Source organism: Podarcis bocagei, assembly GCF_964188305.1.
Source record: "Podarcis bocagei genome assembly, chromosome: 15".
NCBI classification, from domain to species: Eukaryota; Metazoa; Chordata; class Lepidosauria; order Squamata; family Lacertidae; genus Podarcis; species Podarcis bocagei.
In genome coordinates this window covers 25,816,664-25,840,352 of record NC_138141.1, presented here as the reverse complement: position 1 = coordinate 25,840,352, position 23,689 = coordinate 25,816,664, and the positions used below count along the sequence as shown (strand labels likewise).

General features: G+C 44.5%; 1 protein-coding gene across 1 annotated transcript in view; it reads right to left on the bottom strand.

Annotated features, from left to right (window-relative positions):
• NCAPD3 (non-SMC condensin II complex subunit D3) overlaps positions 1-23,689 on the bottom strand; it is a 51,170-nt gene that overhangs the window by 15,572 nt on the left and 11,909 nt on the right. The window contains exons 2-23 of the mRNA XM_081172444.1: positions 22,851-23,005; positions 21,595-21,757; positions 20,315-20,490; positions 18,742-18,918; positions 17,629-17,690; positions 17,307-17,394; positions 15,920-16,053; positions 14,986-15,058; positions 14,232-14,357; positions 13,826-14,078; positions 13,281-13,343; positions 12,122-12,205; positions 10,247-10,320; positions 8,283-8,417; positions 6,974-7,194; positions 4,429-4,624; positions 4,222-4,315; positions 3,950-4,065; positions 1,917-2,024; positions 1,458-1,572; positions 1,258-1,365; positions 177-415 (exon numbers count right to left, since the gene is read on the bottom strand). Coding sequence (XP_081028570.1) covers positions 177-415; positions 1,258-1,365; positions 1,458-1,572; positions 1,917-2,024; positions 3,950-4,065; positions 4,222-4,315; positions 4,429-4,624; positions 6,974-7,194; positions 8,283-8,417; positions 10,247-10,320; positions 12,122-12,205; positions 13,281-13,343; positions 13,826-14,078; positions 14,232-14,357; positions 14,986-15,058; positions 15,920-16,053; positions 17,307-17,394; positions 17,629-17,690; positions 18,742-18,918; positions 20,315-20,490; positions 21,595-21,757; positions 22,851-23,005 — 2,960 coding nt within the window. The remainder of the gene's footprint in view (positions 1-176; positions 416-1,257; positions 1,366-1,457; positions 1,573-1,916; positions 2,025-3,949; positions 4,066-4,221; positions 4,316-4,428; positions 4,625-6,973; positions 7,195-8,282; positions 8,418-10,246; positions 10,321-12,121; positions 12,206-13,280; positions 13,344-13,825; positions 14,079-14,231; positions 14,358-14,985; positions 15,059-15,919; positions 16,054-17,306; positions 17,395-17,628; positions 17,691-18,741; positions 18,919-20,314; positions 20,491-21,594; positions 21,758-22,850; positions 23,006-23,689) is intronic.

Genomic DNA, 23,689 nt, shown 5'->3' with positions numbered 1-23,689 from the left:
TGGTGGGGAACTGAACTGACATCTGTTCAACCCATCTGCTACACCAAACTGGCTCTCCTTCACCATCTTAAGGGCTGCAAACGTAGGGCTTCCTGTTGTGACATGCCACCCTTGACATCAGAGCCACAGTGCAGCACAGCAAAGAAGACCCCAGGGCCAACCTGTGCTTGACTCACCTGCAAGAGGTTGGTAAGGAGAATGAGCGTCTGCTTCCGGATCAAAGGTTCCGGGTCCTTCAAACATATGGCGACATCGGGGATGTACCTGTCTACCTTGTTGGTGTAGCGGATACAGAGGTCACAAATCACGATGACGACATTATTGCGGACAGCCACGTCCTTGGACAGCTCTAGTTCTCGAACCAAGGCAGGAATGCATTTGTTTGCCAGGTCCTCATGCTGGAGGCAAAGCTTACCTATCAAAGAGCAAGAAACAGGGAGAAAGGAGGAGGATTAGGCTTGAGCCACTGGACCGATCTCTTCCGCCTGTGCGGCAGGCCCAAACAAAGTGACGCGGAAGCAATCGGAAAGAGAAATAATCCTCTGTAAGAACAAACGGGGGAAGGGTGGCTCAAGGGCCGCAGGGAGACCCTTGTGTGCAACCTGCAGTCCCACTAGACCAACACACAGCCATCGTTAAAGACAGTCAACTGGATCAAGACTTAACCATTTCTAGTGTAAACTCAGAAATCAATGGGATTTAGATTAGCCATGATTCATTTAAAACCCATTTGATCTTACTGGTTCTACCCAGAGTATGACTAAGTCTCAATGCCTACCATTTCCAACATCCAAACTCAGCTGCTTAGTTTCTCTGGGTAGAAGGAGTCTGTCTATAGCAGGGGATATTTTAAACCTCAGTCCTGTGGCAGAGGTGGGGGGCAAATGCAGCTCCCTAAGCCTCTCCCCAGACTGCATCTCTCCCCAGCTTTGCTTTGCACTCTCCTTGAGTGTGTTTGCCTGGCTGAAATGTGTTTTTGAACTCTGATCATGCCCCTTGCTTGTCTGCATGGAGAATTGGCTGGGGCACACACCTACTGCACATAGGAGAAAAACCTATCAACTTTCCCTTCTGGCCCCATCCACACTGGCATGGAGCTCTCAGAAGGTTATGCAGCTCTTGAGCTGAAAAAGGCTCACTGGCCCTGATATATCACCAAGGTTTTACTGGAGAAGGATGAGAAGAACAAGAAGAGGTGGCACATGGTAAGGAGAACAAGAAGAGGTGGCACATGGTAAGGCAAGGGAGAGCTCTTACCTAGCGTAATGAATGCGTGAGCTCTGACAACAGACGGAAACACAGAGCCTCTGAACTGGGACAATGGTTGAGATGGTGGAAGGTCCTCGCTACTCCCAGAGCTGGACGCTAGGGAAAGAACCACGCCAAAGTTAGAATGGGGCATCCAAAACTGGGCAGCTACCCTCTAAGGGCACATCAAAAGAAGAGGAAGGCCTTACCTTCGCCCAGTGTGTCAGAACTAGCCAGGATGGACTGTACCAGTAAAAAAATGTGTTTTTCCACTTTGGCGGGACACAGCTGTGCAGCCTCACCCAAGATAAAGAGATGTCTAACCTACCAAAAGGAGAACAATGAGAGTTAACATACTGTACAGAACAACTCTAGTGAACTGTTTAAGCTGTAGGTTGGTGCTGAACAAAGGAAGATGTTAGAAACACAACATTTAAGAACCAACAGATACCACCCGCCCCTTGAGGATGAAGAAGAGGGTGAGGGAGGCAGGTACAGGGAAACACCAGGGCCTGCTCTAGTTGGTCGGCTCCTTTCTCCCCGCTCCCAATTTTGCATGTTAGAACATTTGCCTTAGTACTTTAAAACTGTAAACCACCTTGGGTGCTTGGGAAGAAAGATCGCATATAAATGCAGCTAATAAATAATAATATTCTGGTCTCACTTACCAAGGCATCTTCTTGTAGCTGCTCTGCTCTGCGCTCTTGGAGGACTATACTAGAGATGAAATGATCACACGTGGCTACAAGACCCCCAAATAAGTTGTTCAGCATATCCTGTTCAAACATGGAGACACCTTGATTTAATTCTTTACTAAGGAAACACTGTTGCTTCTCTCCCTCCCTCCTTCTCTCCCTCCCAACATGTAAGTTTCTCAGACCACCACGCTGAGAAAATCCCCTGATCACTCTTAAAAAGTCAGCAGTTTTTCCTTTGATGAGAAGCCTCTTCCAGAAGAGAACAATGCGGGTTTATTTTGGAAACCCAGCTGCAGGCTAAATTGTCTTAACAGACCGTTCTACTTTCCACAGTGGCCGAAGAATCTTTAAGGGGTTTTTGAATTTTCTGGCATCAATGAGACCTTTCCGCATCAACTCCTCTGCCAAGAACACAACACCCCTGCTTCCAGCAGTTATTGGGGAACGTCTTGAGTGATTCTAAGGGCACTGAGAGGTATTTTAGGGTATACTATTTATTTATTTTTTTGTAATGCTGGGTGCTGGCCAGACCTCATCACTGCTCCTTGGTAAGCAAGAGAACACCCAACACTCCTCTGCAGTGACAGGAAACTGCTTTATATCAGGCCTCACCCAGCAATAATGAACTGAGATAGGAACAAGGTCTTTGCCCACCCATACAGCTCCTCTCTTCATGGCATAGGAGCCAACTCCTAGGGGCCGTGGGGGCTTCAGCCATCACAATAAAATATTTGTGTTTTTTTTTTTGTAAGATATTTATTAAAGTTTCAGAAATAAAAAAAGAAGTTACAATAGTAATAATGGGTCATTCCCATTCAAATGGGGTGTGTGTGTGCGTGCACTGCATCATGTGATCAATTATGTGTGGTGGGGCTTACCAGGGCCCCCACAACATTTAATTTTAATACCCCTGCATAAGCAATCAAATGTGGAAGCCTTTCATTATGCTCTGGTTATCTCCTGCTTGGATGACTGCAATGCAGTCTATGCGCACTCTATGTGGGGATACCTTTGAAGGTGACTCGGAAACTACAACTAACCCAGAATACGGCAGCTAGACTGGTGACTGGGTGCCACTGGAAGCATATAACACTGGTCCTAAAGGATCTCCATTGGTTCCCAGTACATTTCCGAGATGTTGATGCGGTCCTGTATACGGGAAGAGAAGTCTCCACCCCCATCTTACAGCCGGATACTGAGGTCCAGCTCTGAGGGCCTTCTGGCAGTTCCTTCATTGTGAAAAGTGAAGTTACAGGGAACCAAGCAGGGGGACATCCTGATAGTGACACCCACCCTGTGTAACGCCCTCGCATCAGATGCCAAGAAGGTAAGAAACTATCAGACTTTTAGAAGAGCTCTGAAGGCAGCCATGTATTGGGAAGTTTGTAATGCTTGATGTTTTTATATTTTGCTGGAAGCCACCCAGAGTAACTGGGGCAACCAAGTCATATGGAAGGCATAAAATAAATAAAATAAATAAATAAATAAATAAATAAATAAATAAATAAATAAATAAATAAATATTGGACACAATCTTCCCTTTCTTCCAAACCAGGAAAAGATGGCTAGCAGTCTCAAAACTGGACTATTAAAATCAACTTCTATGCTCCCATCGACCCAGCCCAATCTTGAGTGGCAGCATCTCTGCAGGGTCTCAGGCAGGTGGCCCCACAGCACCTGCTAGCAAATCTTTTTAACTTGGCAGTGCCAGGAATTGAAGTAAAGCTGGCCTGCTCCGACTTGTCCTGGCAGCTACTAATATCAAAAAGGGCAACTTGTGGTGTCGAGAAAGCAGTCCTTCGGGGAAACTGATTGGCTACAACTGATTGCACTGCTGAGAAATCCCAAACCAGCTTCAGAGGAACCCCTCCGCTCAATAGGACTCACCACTGCCTCTCTCGTGTGTTACTAAGCATGGGGAAGCAAGCATAGCACAAGGACAGTTTCAAGAAGGGTAACCAGTGGGATGTTCAGTGCTTAGAAGGCAGATTTCTGAGCCTGACCTGGGTCTCCTTTGGGGCATCTGAGGAGGCAGTGCAGAGCTTCTGCAGAGTCTCTATGGCTGGGCTAATCGCCTCCAGAGGACACTGGGAGTCCTGCAGCCAACATTTGATATCATCTGTGGGGGGAAAGAAGAACATCAAGCAGCTTAACATGAGCTGGTGAGAGAGGAAGACAGACCAGACGGTTAGTTCAGGTGACAGGTAGAGAGCTCTAGGACAACCCGAAAACACTCAGAAGATGGATAAAATTGGCTTTTCAAATGGACACTCACCCATCAGTCTGCTTTGGATGCTGCTGGGCAGGTGCTTTGCAGTGTTCCCAATCACACATAGGATGTGCACCACGGTCTGCCAGCAAGCACTAGGCTCCCTGAAAGAACCAGAATGTTCAAGTTGCAAACAGCCCTGATGGAGTAAGACAAAAATCCTTCTCCTCTGAATGACACACAGGGCTGCCTCCCACCTGGGCCAAGTCACACTTGCCTGCTGATACTGTCCCAGGCTTTAATTATCTTGGTGTAATCTAGCTTGGGTGAAGAGCCGGAGACCTTTGCCAGCAGCATCCAAGCAGGAGCAGCACGCTCGGTTTCGGTATGGGAGACGACGCTGCTAACAAACACGGAGGAGAATTTCCCCTGCTTCGACCATATGTGGAAAGCTCTGGTCAAGTAGCGGCTGAAAGACAGGACAGAAACATAGGGTGCTTAGTGGTAGCAAAAAAATGCCCATCTTCCGATGAACTGCCTTAAACTGGGCTGTCGCATGTCATCCTCACAGCCACCTTGTGAGGTAGACTAGGTTGAGAAATGCTGGCTAGCTTTACAGATAGCAAGAATTGGAGCCCATGTTCCTCCAAATTCCATCTGCTATACCACAATAGTCTGGAGGCAGTCCTAAGTCATAGTTCACTCACTGCAAGAAGTGAGGTTACAGGGACCAGGCAGAGGGTCTTTTCGGTAGTGGTGCCCGCCCTGTGGAATGCCCTCCCATCAGATGTCAAGGAAATAAACAACTATCTGACTGAAGACATCTGAAGGCAGCCCTGTATTGGGATTTTTTTAATGACTGATATTTAACAATTTTTTATACATGCTGTATAATACCCAGATGGGTGGGGTATAAATATAACAACAACAACATTATTCACAAGCCTCATGCGTTCTCTGCTCTCTTTCTCCGACACAGCCACCCAACTTGCTTGGAACATTTAACTAACCACAGCTTGGTGTGATGCCTGGATGGCAACAGTGGTTAAGCCAACCTCAAACTTTGGTTTACAAAGGTGGCCTGTTTAAACCAGGTAACACAAAACTGTGGTTAACTGAAAATAGAAGCAAAGTTTCTATGCTCCTCATCGCTGTACCGGAGGAAGGGGGCGAGACATCATGTGAGCACCCAAGACACATTCCCATAATAACAAGTCATCATTTATCATTATGTCTGAACACAGTCATTCTGCTCGCCTGGTACTACCATGGAAGCAATAACTTGGATATGTTTTAGATTCCTGGAAACCTTTACCAAAGCAGATGGAAAATTAAGAATATTCAAAAACATTAAATTCAGAACAGCAAACCTGCAGACAGCTTTCTATCCCACCTCACCTCAAATATGAAACATATTTGTGACTAAGGGCAGGTTGGACCTGCATCATTTCTGGCCACCAAATATCTTACTTCTCTGTGCGAAATGCTCCCCCGTTGTGGCCCAAATGAATTTTAAAAATTAGTAATTGACTTACGTTTCCCCCCGTTCTAAAGAGGGAAAGGGGAAGAGAGGTATAGAGGTGCTTTTGTAAATGCAGCAAGCAATATAGAAATGCCAATTATACCACGCAAAGCCCAAAATTGGGACTCGTGACAGTATCACAAATTCCACAGCGGCACGACCCATGAGCGAGTGTTCTATTTCAGTAACTGTTACACGCTATTGACTAATAAAACATACGCTGCTTTTAATCAGCACGCGTATTCTTGCCATTCTAAAAGCATCTCCTCATCCCTTTTGAGGTCTCTTACAAAAGATGGAATCAAAGCTTAGTCAGACAAGCAGCATATTGCACTCCAGAATGAAGACAAATGCCTCTTTCTTAATGAATGATAGTTGCCTTTCTCATTTGCATGCTTCCGGTTAGCATTCCACAATCTCTGCACTCAAAAGGGCTACATTACGCAATAGGCAACTAGCGGCCCAGAGGTTCCCTATACAAACACCACCACAGACCCAGATCCCAAGAGCCTCCCACTTATCAGGGTTCCACAAATTTTGACTGGCCTTGGCAGCCAACTAGAAATGACCCTTTCTCAGATGGAAGCAGCTTGTTCATCTCTTCTGCTTCTCAGTGTGAGTTCAGGAAGCTTGGAGTTTCGGACTATGGGAAAATGATTCCTGCAACCACACAAGCTCCAGATCTTTGCCCCCCCCCCCCTCCAGAGGTAGAGATGGCCACCAACCTAGATGACCTTCAAAGAAGACTAGACAAATTGATTCATGATAATACTTTTGATGGCTACTAATCATGATGGCTATATATGTTCACTGTCAGAGAAACTATGCTTCTGAATACCAGTTTATGGAAAGCGCAGGAGGGGAAAATGCTCTCATGATCGGGTCGTGGTTGTGCGTTTCCTACAGGCATCTGGCTGGCCGCTGTGAGAACAGGATGCTGGACTAGACTGATCATTGGCCTGATCTAGCAGGCTCTTCTCATGTTCTTAAGGGGACACATATCCGTTATCTTCCAATACCTGTACGTCTGCCATGCTTGTTCTTTGTTGCTCTGCAGAGAGATAACTGGTGGAACTTGCAAGGAAGCAACTCTTGGCTTAACATTAGAAGAAAATTCCTAACAATAAGACCAGGTGAGCAGCTGTGGCTCAGTTGCAGAGCATCTGATCAAAGGCAAAGCGGTTATATTCATATGGTGCCAAAAGTTAAAAATGCATGACAACGTAAGCGTTAAGATTATAGGTGATGCTCCACACAGGGATAGCTCTGCACGTGCTCAGGTGCTACGGACTATACCTCAGTTCTTGACTCTCTTTTGTGAAGTGCATAAGGAGGTCCCAGGCCAACACTTGGCCTCTGTCCTCACGGGAGAACTTATTGCAGTGCTTGATAGGCTGCAGCAAGAGCCGGTCCAGGAACTCCAAGGCTTTTCCCTTCACCGAGTCCTCACAGTCCATGACGACGGGAACGACACCCGTCAGCCAGGCCTTCTGTATCAGAACATTGTCTGGCTGAGACTGAAAGGAGACCGATAGAGATCAACTGATCACATTAAGACAGACATTTCAGATAATGAGGCATCAGAAGGAGGCAAATGATCACAACGCTCTTCAGCTGATCACAGGTCGCCTGAAATGGTACAAGGATGAGCAGCCTTGAATTTTTACCTAAACATGGGCTGTCCTGCCATTAGAGCAAAATAAAATGGGATAGGGCAGCTTGAAAGCTTTCCGTTTGGTTCCTTCCTCTTTGATATAAGGATATACAGACCCAAAATATGCTTTAAACCAGGAACTGGACTGACATTTAACGTATCTACTGTTTAAAAATCCATAAGCGCTAAGCACTTTGCATAGAATATAAAATATTCATTAAAATTTTTGACAAAACCAAATGTTAAAAGGAAGCTAACATTAAAATATAAGCAAACTCATACGTAAATACATACATAATAAAATTCAACCACATATTAAACTTGTTTTGTTTAAGCAAGTCTACCCAAACACACAAGTCTTTAGTGGGTGTTGAAAACAATACAGTGAAGGCATCTACCTAATAGCAATGGACAAGGGGGTCCAGAGAATAGGAGCTACCGCAGTGAAGGATCTCTTCTTTGAAAGAACTTGTGTGGTCTATTCTGTTTTTACACTAGACCTCCAAGGTCCACCCATCAACGTTTGGTGTAAAATAGTGGCTGGGGGGTGATAGTGATGGCCATGCACAGAATCAATAAACAAAGTATCACCAAAGTCTCAATTACAGTGGTACCTCGGGTTACAGACGCTTCAGGTTACGGACTCCGCTAACCCAGAAATAGTACCTCGGGTTAAGAACTTTGCTTCAGGATGAGAACAGAAATCGCTTGGCAGCGGCCCGGCGGCCCCATTAGCTAAAGTGGTACCTCATATTAAGAACAGTTTCAGCTTAAGAACGGACCTCCAGAACGAATTAAGGTCTTAACCCAAGGTACCACTGTACTCATCTTTCATTAGTGGAGAATTAGTATTGCTCAGGTGCTGCATTCTGAAGTTGTTGTGATAGGCTTTTTTTTTGTAGTTCTCATACACAGCCTCATCCAAGAGCAAAGCCAGCCAACCTCTCTCACCATTAACAGGTCTGTGATACACTGCAGGGCTTGCTTCCTCACAGAGACGGCAGCATCACGACATCGATCCTGGAGCGTGCCCAAGTCTTCCAAGGTGCAGGAAATCACATGGTGCTTCAAGATGCTCATCAACACCTAGGGATCGGACAAATACACATCTGTCAGAGATGGGGGAACCTCAGGCCTGGAGGCCAAATGTGGCCCTCCAGATCTCTCTATCCAGCCACTGGGTCTCTTCCCAGGCCACATCTCGCACCAGCCTTGCTTTGCAACCTCATTGAGCATCTTTGCCTGGTTGGAATGTATCTCTGAACTGTGAGAATGCTTCTTACTTGCCTGGAGGATAGAGAGGGGTATGTGAATTTGAGTAGAAACTAGCTCACTATACAAAAGAGAATCCTAGCATTTGTTGCCCCGCCTATTTCCACCTTTGGCCCCACCCACTGCTGCCAAAAGTTTGTCAGGAAGGGAAAAGCCCTGGCCCCAGTCCTTGCCTTAAGTGACAGACACACACTGAGGGATGTCAGGATCATCCCAGAGCTTTGATCTGGAAATTTGGGACAGGCTGTCTTGCCAAATTTGAGACCCAGATTCCAAAGCCATCATGCTAGCAGTCTTTGGTCCCCGGATGGTGGCCACCCTCGGGGGAGTCTGGAACAAGCCAATTATCCCAGCTACAGAAACCTACAATATTCAGCACAACTGACGTCTGTGCAGTTCCGCATTCAAATGTGTGCCAATTCATTACCTTCCCACATAGATTCATTATGCCACTATAAATATTCTAAACATGAGAGTTTAAATGTTAAAAAGTGATTTATTCAAGCTTACATATTTCATTACACAGTAATAAATCTCTCAGCAGGAGATCAAGTATTTGGCCAAGTTAAGGTCACATTTCTCAAGTCATTCATCATTCGCTGTCGCTGTCAGGGACGGGAATCTTCTCTCAGCCATTATCAATACCAATCTAAGATAATTTGATTTATTTAGAAGTATAGCCCTCCCTCTCGCAGTGACTTTGGTGCGGGTTATGTATGCTTCCAATTCCAAATTAAGGGAGGATGAAGATGGTGGCCGAATGGAGAGAAGGACTAGAACTAAGTGGTAGAGCATCTGATCTTATGGAGAAGGTCCCAAGTTCAGTCCCCAGCATTGACAGATTTTGGGTTTCTTTTGTTGTTTTTTAAGGGTCAGATGACAGGTGATGGGAATGGCATCTGCCCCGAACTCTGGAGAGCTGTTGCCGGTGAGAGGAGACATTTCTGGTCTGGTATAAAATAGCTCACTATGCCTCTAGCTTAAAAAAATAATGCACACAGATGCAGTGGGAGGTAAAATCCCTGGTACCTCCGGTTAAGAGCGATCAGAGCGCATAGCTAAAAAAGACCCTGGAGAACCTTCTACCTGTCAGGGTTGAATGCACTGTGCTAAGTGGGCCAACTCTTGAAACCACCAGAAATACCTTGATCTCAGTTATGGAGACAAGTGAGACCTGCAATATTACATTAGTGTAGAGCGTTCCTGCTCGGTTCCAATTAGCTATGCCTTCATCCACGATACTCCATTCCCCACCCCTGAGTGTTTCCCAGCTCTAACAATCTGCATTCTGTGGCTGCTAAAGATTGAAGGCTGTGTGGGTTGTTGTTTTAAGGGAGGGAGATTACCTCTCTGAAGGGGGAAGTGTAATTTAAAACATTTTAAAATTTAGTATTTCTGCAAAAACCACAAACACCCCAGTACCTCTCCACTTGTTTCTTAGCGGCCTCATTTTGGTTACAATCCTTTTGGCACTTGCTGACTGAGCTTGCTATTAGAGGGAGCCGTTATAGTGAGAACGTCGCTTCTGGGTACTGTGCAATTTTCCATGTGTTCCTTTATGATTTATTGCAAAACTGGCTACTTTTAAAGAATACAGCAATGTCTGTTGGTACTGGGAGCACAAAAAGAAGACAGGAACATACCTGGAGGGCGGATTTCCTAACGCTTGGATTGTCATCTGCAGCTCTTAGCCTCAGCATGACCATGATCTCTTTTCCTGTTGCAATGGGGTGGGAGAGAAGAGAATGAAGCTCTTAACTTTTTGATGTATTTTAAATTGCATACACAGTATGCAAATTGTAAGTCGCTTTGAAACTGTAAGTGAATAATAAACAAAGCAAATAATAACAAATATGGTGGTGGTGGTGAAGAGGTTACGGAAATATTGTATGCTCAGCAGAACATTGCACGGATTTAGCATTCTTATAGAGCGCTTCCAGTACTCTAGAGGGCTTCACGTACATTCTCTCAGTAATCCCACAACAGTTGCAAAGGTGTTATCCAATGAGAATTGGAAGGGGTCGAATTGACACCACACAGAAACATTACTCCTGTTTCTCAGGGTGGGCCCCCACCTGTGGATAGGCTGGGTCGGAAAATGAGCAAAAGGCTTGCTCATGACAGTGCCACCCTACAGGGCGAGATGTGTAAGAAAACTGGTTAAAATACTCTCCCCCCCCAAAAAAAAACCCCCAACAACAACCAATTGCAGGGCTCTGTGTGCAACTGCTTCCTGGATCAAGTAGCGGGGCTTTCCCCAGAAGCAGCTTCACAAAGGTAGAAAATATGAGTCAAAGGCATTTACACCAGTTGCTGGGACCCACAAGTGGGTGGAATGCTGTTGCACTCAGGGAGTAACAGTGGGAAAGGGCTATTGCCTTCTGTCCGTGTGAATTGGGGCTCCTAGAGGATTTCAATGCAGAGTCTTTGGAAAAACAAGATGGTAGATTAAGATTGGCCTTTATTCTGACCCAGCAGGATGTCTCTTACGTTCTTTGCCATACTGCTATGCACATCAGACTAGCACATGAACCATTCTACGCAGGTGGGCCTGTCTCCTCTCTCTCAGCTATCTTACTTTATTCTTCTCTTCTGAAAGTCTCCTTCAACTGCCCTTTACAAGCTTCTTCTTTGGGGGGAAGGGACTTCAAAGTTTCCCACCACCACCACCACCGTGGCTTCCTATTGGCTGAGAACTGAGTTCTATCTTCAGGACGCTCCACTGCGCCATAAAAGTAGGCCAGTATCATTACTGCCATAGTAAAAAGAGGAGCATGGAGCGAATAGGGTCAGCACAGAGATACTGACCTGCCCGAGGCCATTTAATAAATCTGTGGCTAAGGGGACAGACCTGAACCTACCCAGTTCATACAGGCATGCGCTAGCTAGTAATCCTCACACACATACTGTCAAACCATCTTTTCAACTCAGAAGTGCCCAAGGCAATATGCATAAAGAGAGATAAAAGAGGCACTATGCACATCCAGCTCTCTCTCCTCTCAAAGATAACCAAACATTACAACAACTCGCATACCACACACACATAAAGTCGAAAATCAAGCAGTCAGGATTCTCTCTCATCTCTTCCTTGCTCAGCTGCTAATCAGCACAATCCTAGGCCTACGCAGAATTTGTACCACTGAGTTAAATGGGGCTCACTCCAAAATAAGGGGGGGGGCAGGATTGCAGCATAAGTGTCCCATCATCCAACCAGCGTGGGCGATTGATTTTAATAAAGGGTCTACAATTCCCACCTTTTTCATAGGACTACAATTCCCAAGGCTCTTCATTCACACATACAATTGCCATGTGGGCCGCACACAATTCCTACATAGATCTGCCCCACATGTAACCATGATATAATGTGTGAGATCTTCTATAAATAAAGCCGACAATATTCTGTACAGGTAACTATTTTCTTAATTAAAAAACAAGAACCCTGAATATATTGAAGATGATCAAGTAGGAAAAAATGAGTGAATTTTAAAAAGGAAAACCCAAGAATGGGTCCAGCATACCCTCACACTCAGTAGTGTTGCGCTCTTCGGTCACCTCTAAAGTTTTGAATGTTGGGAAAGTCTTCAGACAATGGCTGGAGGAAACTTTAATAACAACAACAACAACAACAACAATAATGGTTACTGAACAGAAACTACACCTAAGTGTATCAGGATCCATTTACCCATAACCAAAGAGTTGCCCAGAGATCAGACTACCAAGAAAGATTTGTGATGTCACTCTGACACGGTGATGTCATAATGACCCAGAAATTCAAGGAAGGCAGCTTGGAAGGAGAAAATAATAAAGATGTAGATTATTATTCATTGGCTTGTCTGCTACTTTTTTTTCCAAATAACTCCATGGTACATTCATCCTGTATCAGAGGCAATATACCTCTGGATTCCAGTTACTGGGCAGAGTGGGAGCAGGTGCTGTCATGCTCATGCCCTGCTCATAGGGTCCCCCATGGGCATCTGATTAGCAACTGGGAGAACAGGATACTGGACTAGCCAGGCCTCAGGTCTGATCCAGCAGGACTCTTATGTCTTAGACAGCTGGTGGGCAAGTGATTAGGGACAAAAAGAAGGGTCTTACTAAACATCTCACCCACCTGTCTGGTATGTCAACTCCAAAGGTGACCAATTGGTGAGACTGTAGCCTTAGGATTATAGCCTTAGCCAAGGCACATTCCCATAATTAAGAGTTAGGTTTCTTTGTTTGTTTAATCTGTGTCCTGCCTTTCTACCCAATGGGCTTACTAACAGCATTAAAAGTAAAATCCAAAATCACCAAAGACAATGTGAGAACAGAATGGGTACAACAAGACATCAATAAATTCCACACAGTTGAACACTGGCTATAAACAACCAGTTGATCAAGCGAGCTGCTTGTTGGTATTAAGGGGAATGGAGAAGGTTCCCTGAGCAAAGAGTTTCTGACAGACCTCTCTTTGATTCCTGCTGAATGGATTTCTGGCATTGATAGAAACAGAGAGAACTCTTCTGAAGATCTGGGAAGGCTTGTATGAGACATGGCAGTCTTTCAGCTCTCCTCCTTTCTCTCCACCAGGAGTCACTCCTAACAGGTTCAAACATTTATTCCAAGTTCCTCTGGTACATTACAAGAACAGGCATGGCAATTTTGAAAGGGTTACCAGTATCTGGTGGCTTGGCTCACCTTCTGTGTTGGTTACAAATGTCTTTGCAGGCATGTTTGAGTCCTGTACTGTAGAACTAGCAGCTGTGGGGGCAAGTAAAAGGAAGAAGATTAAATGCAATTTGGCAGCCAAAGAAGGCTTTTTATACACACACACACACTGTCTGAAGATAGCTCACACGAAGCAGAGGGGTTGACAACTAGCAGCCTCTGAGCTAGATCATGCCCAGCTCTGGACCTTAGCTCTACAATCAACTGAAGCGAGTCAACACAAGAAAGGAAACCCAGCGTGCCAGTTCTCTCTTGCTGCATTGAAGAATCTTAGTTGGCAGCCCTTCTTCCAATGAACTCAGAGCTGTGCACATGGGGTTATCACACTTCTCAATCCTCTCAACAACCCTGTGAGGTAGAATAGGTTCAGAGATACTGACTGCTCCCAGGTCATCAGTGCACTTCAGGACAAAGCAGGGATTTGAATCTTGGACCCTGTTAGTCTAACGTCCCACATTCTGTCCGAAACATGAAGCCTGTTGATGATCAGCGCTCCCTTCCCCCACCATACTTACTGCCCTGCATCAGCTCCTGGATGTTCTCTCTGTTTAGTGTGGATTTTGCTTCGAAACACTGAGCAAAGCTTGAAAGTGCTTTGCTGCGGACAGTTGGGGCTTTGTCCACGCACCGCCCGAGGACCATGGTCTGCATTAGGAATTTGTGTTTCAGAAATGCCTGCTGCTCCTCAGACAAGGTGATGTCCTGCTCCCGCTCTGGAAGGTCCAACAGGGCCAAGGCCACATCAAGAGCAAATACTCTGTAGGAGGCCTGTTGGAAGAAGAACCCCAAGATGCCATGTAGCTTAGAAAGCAGGGCACCACTAGTCACAGGCTAGATGGGTGTTCAGTTTATCGCTCGCAGCATGTCAGGGATGTTGCTGGCTCCCTAAAGGGCCAGTGTTCAAACCACCACTGCCCTCACCTTGTCATTGAGTGAAAATTTATACAGCCAAGCTATGAAGTCTGCGTGCTCTGCACAAGGGAATTTGTACAGCAGTTGCGTCACAGCCAATGCTGCGTATGTTCGGTATTCAGACTTATCAGGAACCTGGAACAAATGGAATAAAGGAAATTGTCAAGGCTAAGTGAAGTCAGGTGATCCATCACAATTGCTGCAACTTCTGGAGCAGGGTAGAGAGATTGGCAACAGATAGCCCTTGGATGAGACCCAGTGCAAGTGAGATCCCTGGCTTGACAACCAATTAAACCAAGCGACTGGCCTTAGGCTGCCAGATAAAGAGGCTGGGGGAATCCTAAGGAATGCAATGTGATGTATTGAATGACAGCATAGAGTTGTGTTGCATCATAAAGGCCTGCTGAAACAAATTATGAAATTCAGTTACTGTAAATGTTTTTAATAGATTACTTCAAGATGCGATTCCTGGCTTGTTTGGTTTTAAAACCGTTTAGCTCCAGCGTTACAAAAAAACACATGGTCCTCTATATGTTGCTAAAAACAGCACCAACAAGATGGCCATTCTAAAGTTGGAGAGAGGAAACAGGCAAACCTTGGGCTGAATCCAGTCCAAATAAAGTTCTCAGGAGGCCAGTCCATGAAAGAAGCTTGGTCACCAGCTGCTGCCACTACACAGCTGTCTTTAAGAAAACGATACCTCCTTTTTTCAGAAGTGAGGCATGCTATGCTGCTGGACAGGAGAGTAAAGATTATAACCCACCTTGACACAAATATGCTGCAGTAAGATTCGCAGCACAGGGTAGGCAACTTCTTTCAGTTCCTCGATCAGAGAGCTGCACAAAAATGGAAGAGTCAGACACGACATGGCAAGAAGCTCTGTGCGCCTGGCCAAGATACACCACTGATCCATCTAGCTCAATACCGTCTACTGTGATGGGCTACCCAGATCTTCCCATCCCATGGAGATCGTGGGACATGAACTCCTGACCTTGAGCTTTGGCGCTTTATCTGCCTTAAGAGAAGGAAACTCCATGAAATTATGTGCCCCTGTTTGTACATTTATGGTATTTCTATCCTGCCCTTCCTCCAAAAGTAAGGGCAGCAAATACAAGGTTCTCTCACTATGAAGTTGGTAGGGCAAAAGATATTGAGCGTCATGGAGGAGCAGATACCTATACTTGGATCTGCCCCCTCATAGCAGGCTTGTAAAAGGCCTCTTGTCTGGTCACCTGTGGCAAGTAGGAATTTCTTCCGGGCAAGAGATCAGTTCAGTGAGCATCCATGTGATTGTAGCAGGTTCCATGTAACATTATTTTACATATTTATATTCTACTTAAAAATACACCCCCAATATACAAGGCACCCAGTAGTCTCCCACCCAGATTGCCAACTAGTTCCATATACCTGCTTAGCTTTAGTAATGCAGCAACATGCTGTTCCCAGATCATAATATGTGAAACAACAGCAACTCTTATTTTTACATTTCCGGTCCTCACAGCTCTGGAGAGTTAATAAGTGCATAAAGGCTGCATATGGATAAATTTGTTCACTTCTTAAGGCTATCTCAAGCATTCAAGACCACGAACCTGAACTACAGAATGATAAAGCCACCCACAAAGAGTTGACAGTTAAGGATGGTTTAATGCTGTCCTGCTTAGATGCAAAAGCACAAACACCAAGCGACAGAGCTTCACCTGATGAATCCAATGGCTAGGTTCCTAGCGCCAACAGCCTGAGATGGAATAGTGGCTGATGAGCCACTGGAGGCACCTCTCTCTGGCTGCATGAGGATGACAGCGAGCAGACGGTGGAACACAAGGCGAAGAACCTAGAAAAGCAACAAGAGACAGGTGAGTGAGTGGGTGGGTGCCAGGAAGAGTTATCCATGTCATCAGTTCCCCCGCACCTAACACCACTATTCCCCTTTTACAGCATGTGCATCTTTATGTGAAGAAACTAGAGCCAGTCTCTCTCTTGCACACTACCTTATTCCTCTGGTGAGGGAACTTCAGTAGGCTTTTAGCATAGGTCCAGTTAATATTGGATTGCTAAAATAATTATTCCCCAACACCCTGTTATGCACACAGGAGTGGAAAAATGGAAAGTCTACCTTTGATCGAAGTGTTGCTGCTGATTGCAATAGAAGGCAGACTACATACTCTATTATTAGCATGCCCTGTAGGGCAAATTAAAGCTTCTACACCACACCTCCTACTCTTCTTACCTGGCCAGATGAATGAGAACTATGCATCACATTTATTTACGTGAGCTCCCTTTTAATGCACTGTGCCTTAGTTGAGCAAGCAGCACTCTCAAGTAAATAATAATAATAAAAAACTATGGAAAGAATGTGTTGTGCAGAAGTCCTCCATTAAAGAAAAACACAAGGGGCAAAGCCTTTTGAGGAAGCAAGTGTATAGAGCCTGCAGAAAATTTGTCTTAGCTCAGTACAAAATGGTGTGAAAATGCCTCCACAAAACTTGCTCTGCCCTACTTTGTGGTAAAACGGCACAAACGTCAGTTTTATACAGCAGTGTTAAAGCTCCCTCTAGCAGCCAAACCAAAGAGGGCACACATTCTGCTGCAGGTCCCATTGGTCTGTCTTTATAAATGAGAAAAAATTAATGTCTCTCTCCAGAAGCAAAGCAAGGCTCACTGACTCAGATCAGTTGGTTTCAAGAAAGAAAAATGGCCATATGTGGACTCCTGGTTGCCACAGCACTGTATAGAGAAAGCACTGAGCCTCTGAAGGGGAGGGAAGCATCCAGAATAGGACAGTGGGGGATTGGGACAACCAAACCTCTATGAATTTCTGCTGGATTTTGCATAGTCCTGTCTACCGGTGTTTTACAAGTCCCTTTAAAAAGGCCCCTAAATATCTGATGAACAAGGTGGTTTGCCATTCTAGCTTGATGAAGACTTCCAAAAAAACCCATAAGCTCGCACATCATTTTGAAATATTTTGGTTAGCCTAATAAAGACAAAGTTCTAATGTGGGCTTTGACTAATGGGATCCTTTGCACATGCTAAGAATTATAGACAGAGAGGAGACACATCAACATGCATGTAAGTCATTTTTACCTTATCTTCTACACCATGAAGTGGAGAGCACAACAGCCGTAAGCCAAAGCAGGCAAGTTCTGGGACATACTTGGCTTGGCTGATAGTCCTGTACCAAAAATACAAAAAACAAACATTTAAAGCTCACTGCTGGATCCATTTTATGTGCAGACTAAGAAGTCCTAAACCAAGCACTTGTAATTACAATTCCCCAATTCTTGATCACAAATTGGAAATAACATGTGGCTTAACTGTGGCTGAGGTGGGGGAGAGAGTTTAATATTTAAAAGATCCCCTCACATTCTTTAAGGTATGATATTAAGACTTAACAGAAATAACTCACATCCTCTCTGAAGGCTCAAATCCATGCACGCAGGGCTCAAAACTCATCAGCGTAACAAAGATCTACAAGAGAAGTCAAAGCTAAGAGTTAAATCAAGTGGTAGGGAGAATAGTCTTGACTAAGCTGCCTTCTGACCCAAGGGTAAGCCTATTCAATCCACTGGAGCGAATAGGAGGCTGGAATTCGTATAAGAAATGGGCAATGGCTGACTGTTGCAGGGCAAGGGAATACAGACCTACCAGGCACAGACATAAAACATGGAACATGAGGCCCACAAAGAATATCCTGGCCTTCCAATGCTTTTGCATGCTCCAAGTGTTCCATAATTTAAAAGTGCACCAGCTGCAGGATCCAGAGCATAGTGAGCAAATAACCACAAATCATTCTAACAGAGGATCATGGAAGGCCAGGCGATTGCTCAGAGCCCCATGTATCACTTACATTGTAGCTATAAATATTTGAGATGACACCCTGAAAAACTGGCCAGAAGATGCCTCTGGGAAGCTCCGAAAGCATGGTATGAAAGCCAGGATCCTCCTCTTGATTTCTGTCCCTGGCACCTTCCCTTTAGAGGGATAGAGGCTCTGAACACAGAGGTTTCATATAGACATTATTGCCAAGAGGGGTGTAGTTGGAAATCCAGTGTGGTGTACAGTAGTGGTTAGAGGGCTGGACTATAACCTGGGAAAGCACAGTTCAAATTCCCATTAGATATGAATCTCACTGGGTCACCTTGGGCAAGCCAGTTGATCAGGTTAAATTACTTCACAGGGTTCTTTTAATGATAAGATGGAGAGGGGAGAACAATGTACACCACCTTAAGACTTGGTAGCCATTTGTTGAGCCTCTGAAACCGGGGGCCTTCTTGGGGGAAAAGATGGTATAAGAATGTATTAAACAAATGGATTTATCCTCTGCAAATCTGATTAATCTTTTTGAAAAGCCAGCCAAGCTAGTAACTAACACCTTGCAGCAGATGGATCTGTATCTGGCTAACCAAACTTGGTGCTCGCCATATGTTCTGGGAGTTGTAGTCCAAAACATCTGTGGGGCACTAGGGTAGAGAAGGCAGATTCTACACAACGTTGTTTTGATCCCAACAGTTCCAGTCACCTGAACACAAGTCTGCACACACTGTGACCTCTCTTTCAGGGAAAACTTAGAGAGAAGCCTCAGGAGGTTCTTCAAGAGAAGGAAGAGGGCCTCCCGGATCTGAAGCAGCTCCTGTGCAGGAAAGTAAATCTCTTCTTCCTGGTCGTCGTCGTCTTCTTCTTCAAAGTTCTCATCTACCTAGAATGGCAAGATTTTGAAAGACAAGGATTTGAAAGAGCAAGGATGATCCACGGGCAGCCTGCAAGTCCACTCCCAATAAATCTGAACTGCCCCACATCAAATTCGAACACACACCAAAAGGACTGGCCACTAAGCAGAGCAAACAGACGTCCGAGAGGTGAAGGAGACAAATGTACCTGTAAGCCACCCAAAGAACTGTAGCATGTTTGGGAGCAAATCATCTAGGGAACCGTAAGATTCCTTCCATAGAAGACATGCTTAGCTGAAAAGGCTTGCACATTTAGACAACTGGCATCAATACATTTTATACCAGTTTTTCTTTTTTTGTCTTATGTGAGTACCGAATAGCCCTCCCCCCCAGAGAAAGAATCGTCGCAATTACTGATCACAAGCAGGAGATTAAGAACTGTGTGGAAATAAATTACTAATCAAAGAGAGGACTTGTGGGAACATCGGGAAAGGAAGGAAAGCTTTGTGACGCAGTTACAAATAGAGATTCGTTACGGCAGGCCTGCCCACAGGAGGGGGAGGGGGAGGAGGACCATGGTTATCAGAATGTGAGTTTGACCTGGCAGGGCCCCCTGAGAAAATTGATGACAGACTGGCAGGCCTGTGGAAATCAACGGACAGTCTGTGGGAATGTTTTGTACGGAGGTGTGAAAATGGCGTCTGTCCTTTATGTGATATGGCTCTTGGAGAAGCGTAAAATCCACACAGGATATGTTTGTTTTCAACCCGCTTGTGAAGACTATCAGAGATCACAAAGAAAGGAATATATGATAACAACAAGAAGATGAGGAAAATAACAAAGAGACTATCTGGACAGAACTGTGTAATTAAAGCAGCAGCAAGAGTGATGTTTGGATCCCTTTCGGAGCTCGAAGTATGGGTACCCCCAACAAAATTTTAAAAATTTGGCTGTGTAATTTGGAACTAATGTGATTTGGAATTAATGTGATCTGATTGGTCTGTTAATAAAAATATTTTTTTTTAAAATACATTTTATACCAGTTGGCCATGCCTGCTCTAGCAAGCTACCAAATTTTAAAGCAACATAAAGAGTCTGCTCACCATTCAAACCAGAAGGAAACTGGCTTCCAAAAGTTGTAGAAAATGAGGGATTGCACATTCGAGCATTACTTTTCTCTGAGTTTTTGTATGCATTTGTGTTTGCTATAATGGTGAAGCCTTAACTGATGCGTGGTGACCATTTTATTACAGTTGCTGACAGTCAACAAGGGTGCCTGTTTGCGTAGAAAGACACACTTCACACTTTCAGACTTGTCTCTGGAGCTTGGAAATGGCTACCTCTGGCTAGATGAATCACTTCTCCTTGGAGGTGGGAAGTTTTTTTAATAGAATTTCGGTAACGCATGGGTAATTTTCTTCTTACCATTGTGTTTTCCTCTCTCAGTGGCTTTCCCCTCTTCTTCCGATCACCCTTACAGCTTTTAAGATGGTCTTTTTTCCTTTTCCTGGACATGTCTGAGTCATGGGGCCAGCATTTAGACAGAGTCTGGAGGCATTTTTCAAACATCACTGGATGGAACACCCGGTTAACTATGCTACCTGTCCAAAAAGGAAAGGTGGACAAAAGCCTGCACTTTAAGGAAACAGCATTTCTATACCGGCACATCAACCTTCACCATAAGAAGCATAGAACTAAGCAAGGCAAAAAGGGGAAGGAGCATTTTGCAGATCTAACACAGTATGTTGGCTAACTTATCAGAAGCAGAAAATCCAAATATGACTCTATCCTATGAATGAAAGCATACTAATCCCCACCGCGCCACTAAATATTAAATAGACACCATCTCTGCCATCTTTTCAGTAGTCACTGAATACATTCCTCTTTCAAGAAGCCCTTTAAACAGAGATTTTTCCAGGTCTGTATCTGCATTGGAATTGCTTCTAGGTGTTTTATCGCTTGTGTGCTTGCTACCCTAGGCTCCCTTGGAAGGAAGGGTGGGATATAAAGTTAATAAATGATAATAATGAAAACAAAATGGATGACTTACTTTCTTTTAGCAGGATCCAAAAGCTCTGAGTTAAGACAGACCCCCTCACACTGCCTAACAGTGGGTTAGGCCCAGATTAAAACCCTCAATGGGAAGAATCCATTTCAAATCTTCATTTGGCCACGAACTTATTGGACTTTTGTTATAAGCAACCTTTGCACCTTCATCCCCAGTTTCACTGGCCAGCCTCCTCCCTACACTCCAAGTGCTTCCATCATTGGTGCCTTGGCCAGCTGACACCATCACTTCCTTCAAGACAGCAGTGATCTCCTTCATGAGTCACTCCCAGGATTGCAGCTAAACCAATAAACACAGAGCTTCTCCTCCACTCTGCCATTTTAACAATTTTTGACAGCTTATGACAGCCTTGCAAATAACTTCACAACAATTACTAACCAACAATTTTATTTTTATTTTGATGGCCTACTTGCCCCACGTATACCCAGCTCAATTGTTTTTGGTCCATTAAGGGTGGAAAATCTGATTGCCTGGAATTAATTCTCTGTCACCACAGGCAGCTAGGAGATTGCTTATTTACTGGCCTGATTTAGCATAGCCTCATTGATACCCATCAAGCTTATATCCAGTTACAAACATGCAGGGCGACTGTGGAAAGGACTGGCAAAAATGTTATCCAAGCATCTCTCCCGCTTACCTGGAATTTCAACCAATAAGAAGTATAATCCAGCAGCATGAAGAGCATACAACCGCTGATGAAAATTGGCCTTTTTACTCTGGGCCTCTTGGACAAAGTGATACAAAACGGCGACAAAGGCATTGTGGCAGATATTGTTCTCCACAAACAGGGTCCAGACACTCTGAAACAAAAGGAAAAAAATCTGACAAGAAGAAACACAACACCTGCCATATCATGACATCAAATATCCACATGGGAGCCCACTGCATGTTCTGAGTTTCAAGGGAGAAAGCGTTACTGGTTCAACTTTCCCAGCTGCACGATTGGTTCAGAGCAGGGGTTGCCATGCTTTTGACCTTCAAGGAAGGTTTTCCACATCTCCTGGCCTACTGAGGAACTCCTGCATGCCAAAGATGATTCTGGGACATGACAGTGCATGCTGAGCTCACCGGCTAGGCCCATCAGGCCTCATCATCATGCCATGACGCTTGAGAGCATGTCCTAGAAAACTCCCAATACTTGTCTGTGTCTGCACATTCCCATAGTGGCAGTGGTTTGCAGGATCTATCTCAGATAATCCCAGTCATTAGTCTTCTCATCAAGGAAACCCATTAACCTTTCTAAGATTTCCAGAGTTCCCCAGAAATTGGTTAAAAAACACTGGCTTGAAATAATCACCACCTATACCAGGCGCGGAGCCCGTGGCCCTCCAAATGTTGCTGAACTACAACTCCCATCATCACCCCCCACCATTGCAATCTAGTTGGGGCTGATGGGAGTTGAAGTCCTGCAAAATCTCTCTCCCACACCTGATGGAATGGCCATAATCCTCAGGGATTACATAGGGCATGTTACAGATGACGATCACATGGAAGGCTGGGATTCTATGCAATTAGGAATGCTTGAAAGTTGCAATTCTATATAATTAGGAGTGCTGGTTTAACTCTGCTGGTTCCAAAGGGCTTAGGTGAATAAGAATCAGGCTGTACATGGTCAAGCAACAGGCTTCTTGGAGGCAGGAACTGTTATCTATCCTGCCAGAGCTCTAACTGCCAATCTTTTGCAAACCTATCCCCATCCTGGTGCCCACCAAACACTTTGGACTACAATTCCCATCATTCCTGACAATCGGGCCATCCTGACTGGGGCAGTTGGGAGTTGCAATCCAAAACACCTGAAGGGCACCAAATAGGAAAATGCTGGATTAAAACCTCCACCAGTGAATTAGAACAAAACAAGCGAATCTTTGCTAACATAACAAACATGCTTCTTACTTCTGTGGTTTCCTGGTCATCTGCAGCGAAGGGGTAGAGAGCCGTGTAGAGTTGGGAAAAGGCATCCAAACCATTGCCCGTTATCACAGCCTCTAGTTCAGAATCCAAAGGCTCAGTCTCTGTGAAATCTAGCTCCCAGGTTGTGTCAACCCAGGCTGGGGAGGAAAAAGGTTTATTAAAATGTATAAAGATATTTTCTGACCAGAAAGCTTTCCCTCAGTTACAAAATGCAGTGACCATCTTACAACATAATAAAATGGAATCACATTACTTCACTAGAATCGAAGGAAGCTTTGGGGGAAGACCTGACAGCTTGAACAGTGTAAAACTAAGCAAGGCAGATAGCCCAAAACAGCATGCAAACTCTAACACAGCTGAACACAGGCATAAAATATGACAACCTCCTGAAGATTCAGATTTTTTTTAAAGACACTTTATTAATTATAAAATGGAGACAAAAGACAAACATCAAACATACTGGTACAAAAAGAGAAAAACAAAGGATTAGAATGGGCAAAAGGGTGGAGAATGAAATAGAAAATAATACCCTATATTAATTCACGCGATGCAATTTTTATAGTCACAATGCAAGGCATCAAGAAATAAGTTTTTAAAATAATTTCCCTTCTGAGGAAAAAAACCCCAAACAACTGACTTGCTGGGAGGTTCAGGAATAAAACATCAGGCATTACTATGTCATTATCTTTTTATTTGAGGTGGTGAACAGGGGGTTGAAGCATAAATTAGAACCTTTTATTAAAACTAATGATGGCATATCAGCTTCTGCAGTTCCAGGGCAAACATCGAAACATGTTTCATTTAAAAATTGCCAGTGCTGG